The sequence below is a fragment of the Miscanthus floridulus genome, chromosome 10 (assembly GCF_019320115.1).
Source record: "Miscanthus floridulus cultivar M001 chromosome 10, ASM1932011v1, whole genome shotgun sequence".
NCBI lineage: Eukaryota > Viridiplantae > Streptophyta > Magnoliopsida > Poales > Poaceae > Miscanthus > Miscanthus floridulus.
The window spans coordinates 111,789,369-111,802,604 of NC_089589.1; the positions used below are offsets into that span (position 1 = coordinate 111,789,369).

Genomic DNA, 13,236 nt, shown 5'->3' on the forward strand with positions numbered 1-13,236 from the left:
CATCATGAAAATAGGTATAAACTAACCATAGTCATTAAATACGATAAAATAACTCACATTGCGATCCGGACACTTGTAGAAAATGCGACCCTTGTTGGGACCCTCCTTCTTCACTCAGTACTCCATCACAATCTTCGTCTCATCACAACACTTGCCGCATGCAATGAGTGGGAGGCCCGGCCTAAGTCGCTTTGGAAACCCATGAGAGGCCGAGGACCCGAAAGCAGTTGCCATCTACTCTCTATACTCATTTTTTAATACACTATAAATTTCTCATTTTGTAAACAAATAAAATTAAAAAAACTCTAAAATTCTCTATATCTCTAAACAATGAAGTGTGCTATGCATGCTACAAATGAACGGTGAATACTAGTTTTTAATAGCTACTTTAACCTTCCTTCATGTAAATATGCAAGCTTGAAGTGATTTTGAGCTCAAATTGCTTACAAATGAAAAAAACCACAATAAAGAACCATATATATAGTGAACAAAATGAGATAAGACAATGGTGAAACACGAGAGTATGAGTTGTTGGTAACCTTTAGAACCGAAGAATCGACGGAGGAATCGAAGAAATCGATGGAGGAATCGAAGAATGGATGGAGAAAGAGCAAGAACACTGCTTAAATTTGAACTTAAGCTCTCGGGAGGGCTCGGGGAGGAAGAAGACGGCTAGCAGGATTTATAGCTCAAAAACATGTTTCAATAAATAACCATCCGTACTAGTTGACCTTGCTTACGTGATCATCTCGGCAAGCATTTCTCCATCGGACGGCACCGTACTTGGTCAAGGAAGAGCTCCGATTCTACGAGAAAGGGAACACGGTCTTCCACGACCGTTGCCGCTCTCCCTCGTAGAATCAAAGCTCCTCCTTGATGTCCGTTACCGCTCGGCAGAGAACATGCTCGCCGAAATGAACACGGTCCGCATGTTCAACTAGTACGGATTTTCTATAATTTTCTAACTATTTTCTAAGTTTTTCATTTCATAAAAAGTTAAAATAAAATGTTTAGTCGCGGAGTCCATAGAAATGACCATATTTTGACCTAGCAACGCATTGTTGATTGTCATTGCGTTGCATTGCACCCCGGACCGGACTCCGGACAATAAAATACTATGGTCGATCGATGCCGTTCTTTGGCGTACAGTCGCACGGCGACGGCCGACGGACCCGTTCAACCACCAAATCTGTCAGGCCCGGCTGTTCGGGCGTATCGTCAAAAGAGAACGGATTTGCTTCGTATTGCACGGCCTTGCATTGCATCTGTCATACCAGTTGGAGGCACTAGTCCCTATACTCATTTTTAATACACTATAAATTTCTCATTTTATAAACAAATAAAATTAAAAAAACTCTAAAATTCTCTATATCTCTAAACAATGAAGTGTGCTATGCATGCTACAAATGAACGGTGAATACTAGTTTTTAATAGCTACTTTAACCTTCCTTCATGTAAATATGCAAGCTTGAAGTGATTTTGAGCTCAAATAGCTTACAAATGAAAAAAACCACAATAAAGAACCATATATATAGTGAACAAAATGAGATAAGACAATGGTGAAACATGAGAGTATGAAGTTGGTAACCTTTAGAACCGAAGAATCGACGGAGGAATCGTTGAAATAGAAGAATGGATGGAGAAAGAGCAAGAACACTGCTTAAATTTGAACTGAAGCTCTCGGGCGGGCTCGGGGAGGAAGAAGACGGCCAACAGGATTTATAGGGGGACCTTTAGTCCTGGTTGGTGGATCCAACCGGGACTAAAGGTCACTTTCCAGTCCCGGGCCACGCCACTAGCCGGGACAAGAGATTTACTCCCGGTTCGAGCCACCAACCGGGAGTAAAGATCGACCTTTAGTCCCGGTTGGTGGCTCCAACCGGGACTAAAGGTCCCCTGCCACAACGGCCTAGCGCAGGAGCCGTTGGGCAGGGACCTTTAGTCCCGGTTGGAGCCACCAACCGGGACTAAAGGTCTCTCTAGTCCCGGGCGCAATATTTCCCGTGACTAGAGCCTGGTTTGGCCCTTGGATCAAAGGTATGTTCTCTACTAGTGTCTCTCCCCTCCCCGATGGATCTGCAAACCGGCACGAGGACCGCGCTCCAACTCCAGATGCAACGCGTGCGATGCCGTCGGCCTACACATGGCATCCATCGGGGAGGGGAGCGCACCTACGTGTCGGTGCGCCCCTCGCCCACCTAATTTATTTCCAGCTCGCGAGGCCAGCTAGGATTTGGTTTAGATTATTTCTGCACGCGTAAAATTAGCCGTATGAAGATTTTAGTGACCCTAATTATTCAACCCTGCTGCTGCAGGGCGTGACGCTCCTTTCAGAGTGGATTCATGATTTTCTATCCCAACCACCCACTAAATTTCCACGATGTGCATGTGCCATGCATGGATTTGCGTTCAGTCTGATCCTTTTCATTGCAGTGCCTCCTTGACAATGATAGCTCCGAGTGACTTCCCCACACAAGATCCCTGCTTGCCCCTCTTTCACCATCAGTGGCAGCTTCTACTCCCTACGAGCGAGGCAGCCATGATTCTCATCCTCCTGCTTATCCTTTATAACCTTGTATTCGGTGGGGGAGGGGAAGAGTTTAGGCCTGAGTTTATAAGAAAGATAAGCAATTTAACAGTCTCCAGCGCACGCCAACATATTGGCAAGACTCAAAAGGTTTAAAGCATCTCGATACAAATAAAAATAAGGTACGCACATGGGTATTGAGAAGCTTGTATACAAGCTAGAGTTTTCATGCAAGGCTAACTAGGTTGAACAGCAAGCAGGTATGTAGTAGCATGCATGTTGCTGCTGTGCGTGGACAGGAGGATGAATCAGGCGTTCAGTTTTCAATAAAATGCATGTGGGTCCCACATATCTAAACCCCAAACTTGTCAACCAGCAACTGGTCCAACTTTTTAATTCATATTTTAATAATTTGGGTGTACTGCAGGACTGCTGACAGTTAAAAAGATATATATATCCACCAGTAAATATCAGATTGAGCATCTCTTGTAGTAAACAGGACAAATCAATGCATCGATCGTTGTCATGGCCTGAACAATATAACCTAACTTCATATGGCACGCACTCCCTTCTTGGTTCTGACAAGGTACTGTGGTATATTGAGTACCAATACAAGATTATAAAGGAATCAGGCTTCATTTATATACATACACTAGACAAGATCTGCAAGCATCTCTTGTAGATTGAGCTTTACACATTGAACGAGCAACTCATCACTATATTATTAGCAGCAGTAGGTTGTAATAGTGCCAATGCCAAGTTGCCAACTAGTATCAAATTGATCATTTCGTCAGACAAGCAGAGCAAATCAAGAATAAGCAATTTCTTTTACACATCCCTCTTCAACTTATTAATTTCATTGGCCCTCCCAAATGCAGCAAGAAACAATTTTACTAATGAAAGGAAGAAGAATAAAAGTACAGAAATTTATACCACAACTGAGTATTTTGGAGCAATCGAACACTCAATTTGGAGGCCGTCCAATTCTTCCCCAGCTCCCATGCCTGCCGTCCGATCTGTGCCGGAACCGCACCCGTCCGTGCCCGCGCCACCACCGGACCCGGGACCCGCCCATGCCCGCACCTGCGCCGCCGTGATTTGTGGCTTGTGATTTGTGCCTTGGCTTGTGATTTGTGACTTGTGCTTTGTGATTTGTGATTTGTGATTTGTGCTTTGTGCTTTGTGATTTGTGATTTATGCCACACAGCTGCAGATCTTTGTTGCTAGTGATTTGTGCCGACACAGCCGCGCCCAAAGGGCGGGGTGGTGGGCAGCAGTGGGGGTGAGTTCTGCGGTGCGTCCGGAGGTAGAAGAAGGCCGGAGCTAGAAGATGACCGGAGGCTGTTGGATCTTCATCCGATGGTTGGAAAAAAAACATGTGTTGGAACCACATAAAACACACGAAAGCCATGTAGACGGACTCTAAAAATATACATGTCACCACTTAATTCAACATTCGGAGAGGATGGTGTAATAGAAATTTGTATTGTCTGAAAAATGAGCTAAGCTTTTTGTCTAATGGGAATGAAGGGTGTGAAATTCACAAGGACGGTTTATCTCAAGGTGCCGCAGAATAGTTATTCACATTCTCTACTGAATATTGAGGCCAGTAGCATATATGAATCAGTTTCAGTTTTCAGTGAATAAAATGATAAGCATTGATCCATCCGTGAAAATATTCTTTTCTGCTACTAGAAGATTTGCGGTAAAATGATAAGCATCAAATGTTTGAGGCATCATATCCAACAATACATGATATAGTCCCTTCGTCCTGAGATACAAGAGATCCAGAGTTCAAATACCAAAATACAAGGTATTCTCAACCCTCTCTCTCCTCTATCTTTTGTGGCAGAAAATATTGAGATTTCTTTAAAACTTGGCATCACCCAAAACAGAAAGCCAATAACTAAGGAAAATAACAACTAAACTACTCCCTCCATCCTAATTAGTGAGATGTAAGGTGATCTTTTGTCAGACTTCTTATTTTGTCTAAAAATGGTTTAGATGCCTTGAATTTTGGAACTGGGAGAGTACTCATTTATGAGAATGAGATTCCAATAATATATGTTATATCACTATGTATTTTATAACTAATCCTAATGCACATACAAATCATAGACAGAAGGAAACAACCATAGACTAATGTGCATCTGAACAGAAACAACTTATCTATCTCGCACTTGAAGAAAATTTAATCTTGGGGAATGACGCCGGTAAAGGGACCCCTCACAAATCACATGATCTTTTGCACAAAATACACAAGCGTACAGCTAGTAAGATCCGAATCTACCTATTGTGACCTTGCATGTAACTTCCCTAACCACTTCACTCAAAGTCAATTTGTGATTAGTCGATATTATTTCGTTTTGTATTGACTTTGCTAGCTATTATAATGAATATTTGAGTTCTTAAAGAAATTTAAATGAAAAAGTTTCAATCCAAAACTTTTAGACATCGTTGGGTACTACAACTTTGCTTCTGGGTATTTTTCCATCTGTGGTCGTTTAAAAATTTTGAATTTCAAAATGTGAGAACTTCAAACAAATTTTTTGGATCGTAAAATATTTTAAATGAAAAAGTCATTAATTATAAAGTTGTATATAGGATATACAACTTTGAATTTGGTCAATTCTCCATCCAAGTTGGTTTCAACAATTTGAAAATTTTGAATTTCAAATTATGCGAACTTCAAACAAAATTTTGAGACAATAAATGATTTTCAAACGAAAAATTTTACAACTACAAAGTTGTAGATCTCATGAAGACTACAACTTTTGTTTTGGTTGTTTCTCCATCTAATTTTGTTTGAATAATTCAAAAAAATAAATTTCAAAATATGAGAACTTTATACTGAATTGTAGGAACATAAACGATTTCAAATGAAGAAGTCGACAAATATAAATAGTTAGTTTTACTGTGTTGCACCATGGTTAATAGGTTATCACCGGTAGGTGTCACCAACTGGTGGGGATGATAGACTATCACCAATGGTTCGTGTTACCATCCGGTGGTGAAAACAAGTGTCGTTTTCAACACTATTGGTAACATGAACCGGCGGTGATAACTATTTTCACCGTAGACTTGTATTACGAATCAGCATTGAAAGGCATCTATCACCCCATATTATTTTTTTTGCGAGGACACCCCATATTATTTTAATAAAAAACAGAGGTGATAATGGTTTCTTAGTAGTGAAGCAAATAGCACTTATAAAAATGTACATATTTGTTTTAGTAGGGTGACGTCGTGAACAATTTTGTTAGATCTACCCACCAATAATAAATTCAGGAAAGCACGAACTTCCAGATACCTTTGCAAAAAGTAATCCTATATATGGGGTGAGAGTTAGTATTCTCTGCCCTGCACTTTACATTCGGCATTCCGTTTTTTAACCTTGTATGTGTTGAGTGTATTATTTTTGTGTAAAAGTTTGACAGGCTAGCTGCAAGATTGCAAAACTGTATAGAGATAGCAACAAAGAAAAATCTAGTGCACATATAGTTGGATTTGGTGTAGATTATTTCTGGACGCGTAAAATTAGCCGTATGAAGATTTTAGTGACCCTAATTATTCAACCCTGCAGCTGCAGGGCGTGACGCTCCTTTCAGAGTGGATTCATGATTTTCTATCCCAACCACCCACTAAATTTCCACGATGTGCATGTGCCATGCATGGATTTGCGTTCAGTCTGATCCTTTTCATTGCAGTGCCTCCTTGAGAATGATAGCCCTGAGTGACTTCCCCACACAGATCCCTGCTTGCCCCTCTTCAGCCATCAGTGGCAGCTTCCCACTACTCGCAAGGCAGCCATGATTCTCATCCTCCTGCTTATCCTTGGCTTCCCGCCGATTATCGCCGCTCAGCCCTGGAAGATCTGCAGCACCAGCAACTACACGGACAAGGGCACATACCAAATCAACATCGACTACGGTCTGTCATACTCGTCCCTTACAATAGGCAGTGACCCCAGAGATCTATTCGCCAAAGGCTCCACTGGTGAGGCCCCAAACACCGTGTACGCCGTCGCGCTCTGCCGCGGCGACTTGAACACTTCCTCCTGCAGCGACTGTGTCGATGCCGCATTCAAGGACGCAAGACAGCTGTGCGGGCTGAGCAAGGACGCGACCATCTTCTATGATGAGTGCACCATCCGCTTCTCGGACGTGGACATCCTTAACATGGATACCGATAGCCGTGTGGATACTTCTGCTGTTGTCGATGGAGCGCTCATCCTGATGAATATCAGCTCAGAGCCCATGTTTCCCGGTTGGGACGCCAAGAACCAGCAGGTGACCGGAAACTTCACAAATTTACTCGAGAAGATGCTGAGTTACACGATAACGCAAGTTTTCTCCACGACGAAGCACTACGCTGCAATCCGTGTGGACACGAATGATGGGAGCACCACCGTTCCACAGCTCTACTGCTTGGCACAGTGCGCTCCTGACCTGGTTGAAGATATCTGCTACAACTGCATCAAAAATTTCAGCGAGCTGGCCACAGACAACTTCGCCGGGCGGCAAGGGGGGCGTGTTCTTGGTCTGCGGTGTAATTTGAGGTACGATACGAGTAAGTTCTTCGCCGGTGAGCCGACATGGATCTCCGGGTCGTCAAATGCTCTTGTTCCAAGTCCATCACCATCGCCACAGCTTGTCCTGCAACTACCATCACCAAAACCCAAGAGTATGCACACTTTTCCTTTCTTTCCATATTACTTTCATTGTTGTCGCCATATCATGCTTTGCATTCAATATACTATTTGCACTTAATAGAGCCCATAGGCAAAGTTTTGGCCATTGCCTTGGTTGCTCCACTACTGGCATTGTTTGTCTGCATCATCGTTTCGTTCAGATTTAGAAGGCACAATAAAGGTAAGCAAATCTACAGAAATATGTTATATTTATGAGTTTATAAACTAAATTAACTCGTAGTATCACATCGAGTCTTAATTAGGTAACATGAACATCAATGAAGACGAAGCACTAATTTTGGGACTAGATGGAAGGAATTCAGAATTTACAGTATTTGAATTATCGCAAGTAGCAGAAGCCACAGGTAATTTCTCAGAAGAAAACAAACTTGGGCAAGGAGGCTTTGGTCCTGTATACAAGGTAAGATGGTAAAGAAAACACATGTATATATATAAGCTTACAGGAAGACACAAAATCTGTCAATAACTGAATAATGCTGAGAAATAGATTTATATATTGTGCAATTCACTCTGCATTAGCCTATTATCTCGGTCAGAGTGTCAAAGGACAATTCAAATTGCAAAATTGTGTCACTAATCCCATCTCTTTTGCACTTGTGTCTAGGGCCAATTTCCTGATGGGGTGCAGATAGCAGTTAAAAGACTTGCTTCTCAGTCAGGGCAAGGTCTAACAGAGTTCAAAAACGAAATTCAACTCATAGCTAGGCTCCAGCACACAAATCTGGTTAGGCTCTTGGGATGCTGTTACCAGGGACAAGAGAAAATACTAATATACGAATATTTGCCAAATAAAAGCTTGGATTTCTTCATTTTTGGTATTACTTCTCTCACAGTACCACAGTACAAACAAATTCTTCGTTCGTTATGTGCGAAAGGTATTTACTTTAACATATATATTTATGTTATATTGGTTTGCAGATGAAACAAGGAGAGTTTTATTAGATTGGAATAAACGCCTAGCAATAATAGATGGGATAGCACAAGGACTTCTTTATTTACATAAGCACTCTCGGCTGCGTGTCATCCACAGAGATCTCAAAGCAAGCAACATTCTTTTGGACTGTGAAATGAACCCTAAAATTTCAGATTTTGGGCTTGCAAAAATATTTAGCACAAATGATACCGAAGGGAATACAAAAACAATCGCTGGGACATAGTAAGATTTTCAAATGAATTAGTGCGATCCATGCTAGTTATAAAAAAGCAAATGCTGTTATTCCACTTCAATGTTTCTGATACATGTCCTTTCAGCGGATATATGGCTCCAGAGTACGCCTGTGAGGGTCTCTTTTCAATCAAATCCGATGTATTCAGCTTTGGTGTGCTAATGCTTGAGATTATCAGTGGAAAGAGAACATCAAGTTTTCATCGATATGGAGAATTCATTAACCTTCTTGGACACGTAAGTATGTTTACTATATAAAAATGTATGTAGTGATTTGTGATTCCAATAATCTCCCATAAATGGAAAGAATAAAGTTTTTTGTGGCATCAAAGTCATTGTCTTAGACCATCCACTACACTAACGACAGTTGTGCTCAAAGTCTTTTTCTCTCCCCCTTCTTCTGGAGATCATTGGAAGCAAGCAGCTGAAATCAATAAGATTGTCTACATATTTTGAAATCATTAACGACAATACACTTTGCAGGCATGGCAGATGTGGAATGATGAAACATGGCTTCAACTCGTTGATACATCACTACTAGCCATTGAGTCTGATACACTAGAGATGATGAGATGCATCAACATAGCTCTGCTTTGTGTGCAAGAGAGTGCAGCTGATCGACCCACCATGTCAGAGGTTGTTGCAATGCTTAGCAACGACAGTGTGACCCTACCTGCGCCGAAGCACCCAGCATTTTTCAACATCAGGGTGACAAATGAAGAGCCGTCAACAGTTGTTGTGGCATCCAGTGTTAATGGAATGACAATTTCCGCTGTAGATGGCAGATAGTTTTCAATGGTTGTGGTTATCCATTCAAGAGTTTTCTCTGTTTCATCTCTGAAATTGTATATCAGTATAAAAACGAGAGAATTAATGTTAGTTCAATGGCAATGTAAGCCATACGTGTGATTGCACCTTGGCTCTAGGTGTACGTACGTGCATTGGTCAATCCAGATCAGGATTGGTAGAGCAAGGTTCCGGGAAGTTGAAAGGTATTAAATAGAAGAAACAATTTTACTAATGAAAGGAAGAAGAATAAAAGTACAGAAATGCTATACCACAACTGAGTGTTTTGGAGCAATCGAACACTCGATTTGGAGGCCATCCAATTCTTCCCCAGCTCCCACGCCGCCATCCGATCTGTGCCGGAACCGCACCCGCCGGTGCCACACCACCACCGCACCTGAACCCGCCCATGCCCATGCCACCGCCGCACCTGGACCCACCCATGCTAGCGCCTGCGCCGCCGTGTTTTGTGGCTTGTGATTTGAGCCTTGTGACTTGTGATTTGTGACTTGTGCTTTGTGATTTGTGCTTTGTGCTTTGTGATTTGTGATTTGTGATTTATGCCGACACAGCTGCAGATCTTTGTTGCTAGTGAGTTGTGCCAACACAGCCGCGGCCAAAGGGCGGGGTGGTGTGCAGCAGCAGGGGCGAGTTCTGCGGTGCGTCTGGAGGTAGAAGAAGCCCGGAGCTAGAAGATGACCGGAGGCCGTTGGATCTTCATCCGATGGTTGGAAAAAAACATATGTTGGAACCACATAAAACACACCAAAGCCAGGTAGACAGACTCTAAAAATATACATGTCACCACTTAATTCAACATTCGGAGAGGATGGTGTAATAGTAATTTGTATTGTCTGAAAAATGAACTAAGCTTTTGGTCTAATGGGAATGAAGGGTTTGAAATTCACAAGGACGGTTTATCTCAAGGTGTCGCAGTATAGTTATTCAGATTCTCTACTGAATATTGAGGCCAGTAGCATATATGAATCAGTTTCAGTTTTCAGTGAATAAAATGATAAGCATTGATCCATCCGTGAAAATATTCTTTTCTGCTACTAGAAGATTTGCGGTAAAATGATAAGCATCAAATGTTTGAGGCATCATATCCAACAATACATGATATAGTCCCTTCGTCCTGAGATACAAGAGATCCAGAGTTCAAATACCAAAATACAAGGTATTCTCAACCCTCTCTCTCTCCTCTATCTTTTGTGGCAGAAAATATTGAGATTTCTTTAAAACTTGGCATCACCCAAAACAGATAGCCAATAACTAAGGAAAATAACAACTAAACTACTCCCTCCATCCTAATTAGTGAGATGTAAGGTGATCTTTTGTCAGACTTCTTATTTTGTCTAAAAATGGTTTAGATGCCTTGAATTTTGGAACTGGGAGAGTACTCATTTATGAGAATGAGATTCCAATAATATATGTTATATCACTATGTATTTTATAACTAATCCTAATGCACATACAAATCATAGACAGAAGGAAACAACCATAGACTAATGTGCATCTGAACAGAAACAACTTATCTATCTCGCACTTGAAGAAAATTTAATCTTGGGGAATGACGCCGGTAAGGGGACCCCTCACAAATCACATGATCTTTTGCACAAAATACACAAGCGTACAGCCAGTAAGATCCGAATCTACCTATTGTGACCTTGCATGTAAGTTCCCTAACCACTTCACTCAAAGTCAATTTGTGAGTAGTCAATATTATGTCGTTTTGTATTGACTTTGCTAGCTATTATAATGAATATCTGAGTTCTTAAAGAAATTTAAATGAAAAAGTTTCAATCCAAAACTTTTAGACATCGTTGAGTACTACATCTTTGCTTCGGGGTGTTTTTTCCATCTGTGGTCGTTTAAAAATTTTGAATTTCAAAATGTGAGAACTTCAAACAAAATTTTCTTTCGTAAAATATTTTAAATGAAAATGTAATTAATTATAAAGTTGCAACTTTGGTTTTGGTCAATTCTCCATCCAAGTTGGTTTCAACAATTTGAAAATTTTGAATTTCAAATTATGCGAACTTCAAACAAAATTTTGAGACAATAAATGATTTTCAAATGAAAAAGTTGACAACTACAAAGTTATAGATCTCATGAAGACTACAACTTTTGTTTTGGTTGTTTCTCCATCTGATTTTGTTTGAATAATCCAAAAAAATTGAATTTGAAAATATGAGAACTTTATACTGAATTGTAGGAACATAAACGATTTCAAATGAAAAAGTAGACAAATATAAATAGTTAGTTTTACTATGTCGTTGCACCATGGTTAATAGGTTATCACTGCCGGTAGGTCTCACCAACTGCCATCCGGTGGTGAAATCAAGTGTCGTTTTCAACACTATTGGTAACACGAACCAGCGGTGCGTGGTAGCTATTTTCACGGTAGACTTGTATTACAAATCAGCGTTGAAAGGCATCTATCACCCCTTTTTTTTTGCGAGGACACCCCATATTATTTTAATAAAAAAAACAGAGGTGATAATGGTTTCTTAGTAGTGAAGCATCTATGGAAAATCAACAAATAGCACTTATAAAAATGTACATATTTGTTTTAGTAGGTTGACATCGTGAACAATTTTGTTAGATCTACCTTTGGAGGGTCACCAATAATAAATTCAGGAAAGCACGAACTTCCAGATACCTTTGCAAAAAGTAATCCTATGGGGTGAGAGTTAGTATTCTCTACCCTGCACTTTACATTCGGCATTCCGTTTTTGCACCTTGTATGTGTTGAGTGTGTTATTTTTGTGTAAAAGTTTGACAGGCTAGCTGCAAGATTGCAAAACTGTATAGAGATAGCAACAAGAAAATCTAGTGATCCTGACCTGGTTGAAGATATCTGCTACAACTGCCTCCATAATTTCAGCGACCTGGCCGCAGCCAACTTTGCCGGGCGGCTAGGGGGACGTGTTCTTGGCCCTATGGTGTAATTTGAGGTATGATACAAAAAAGTTCTTTGCCTGTGAGCCAACATGGAGCTCCCCGTCTTCGAATGCTCATGTTCCAAGTCCATCACCATCGCCACAGCCTGTCCCACTACTACCATCACCAAAACCCAAGAGTACGTATGCAGACTTTTCCTTTCTTTCCATTTTACTTTCATTGTTGTCACTATATCATGCTTTGCAACCAACATACTATTTGCACTCAGTAGAGCGCGCCCATAGGCAAAGTTTTGGCCATTGCCTTGGTTGCTCCACTACTGGCATTGTTTGTCTGTATCATCATTTCGTTCAGAATGAGAAGGCACATAAAAGGTCAGCAAATCTACTGGAAAATCCTTTGTTTATGAGCGTACAAACTAAATTAACTCATTGTATCGCTCGAATCTTAATTAGGTAACACGAACATGAATGAAGAAGCAGTGATTTTGGGACTAGATGGAAGGGATTCAGAATTCAAAATTTATGAATTCTCACAAGTATTAGAGGCTACAGGTAGTTTCTCAGAAGAAAACAAACTTGGGCAAGGAGGCTTCTGTCCTGTATACAAGGTAAGAGGGTAAAGAAAACACAAGCCTGAGCTTACTAGAAGTGACAAAACCTGTCAATAATGACTGAACGCTGAGAAATAGATTTTAAATATTGTGCAATTCACTATGCATTAGCCTATTATCTTGGTCAGAATATTACTGAAGTGTCAAAGGACAACTGAAATTGCAAAATCCTCTTACTAATCCCATCTGTTTTCACTTGTCTCTACGGCCAATTTCCCGATGGAGTGGAGATAGAAGTTAAAAGGCTTGCTTCTCATCCAGGGCAAGGCCTAACAGAGTTCAAAAACGAAATTCAACTCGTAGCTAAGCTCCAGCACACAAATCTGGTCAGGCTTTTGAGAAGTTGTTATCAGGGACAGGAGAAAATACTAATATATGAATATTTGCCAAATGAAAGCTTGGAGTTCTTCATTTTTGGTATTACTTCTCACACAGTACCACAGTACAAACGTTTGCTCATTATGTGCGGAAGGCTTCTACTTTTAACATGTATTGATGTTATATTGGTTTGCACATGAAGCAAGGAGAGT

General features: G+C 40.7%; 1 protein-coding gene across 1 annotated transcript; it reads left to right on the forward strand.

The window, feature by feature from the left end:
* The first annotated feature begins 6,336 nt into the window (after nucleotides 1–6,336).
* LOC136485332 (cysteine-rich receptor-like protein kinase 10) lies at nucleotides 6,337–9,317 on the forward strand. The gene is made up of 7 exons (XM_066482240.1): nucleotides 6,337–7,210; nucleotides 7,300–7,398; nucleotides 7,481–7,638; nucleotides 7,843–8,053; nucleotides 8,157–8,394; nucleotides 8,490–8,640; nucleotides 8,887–9,317. The coding sequence occupies exons 1-7, from the start codon at nucleotides 6,337–6,339 to the stop codon at nucleotides 9,190–9,192; spliced, it is 2,037 nt and encodes a 678-aa protein (XP_066338337.1). The 3' UTR covers nucleotides 9,193–9,317.
* Nucleotides 9,318–13,236: the final 3,919 nt, after the last annotated feature.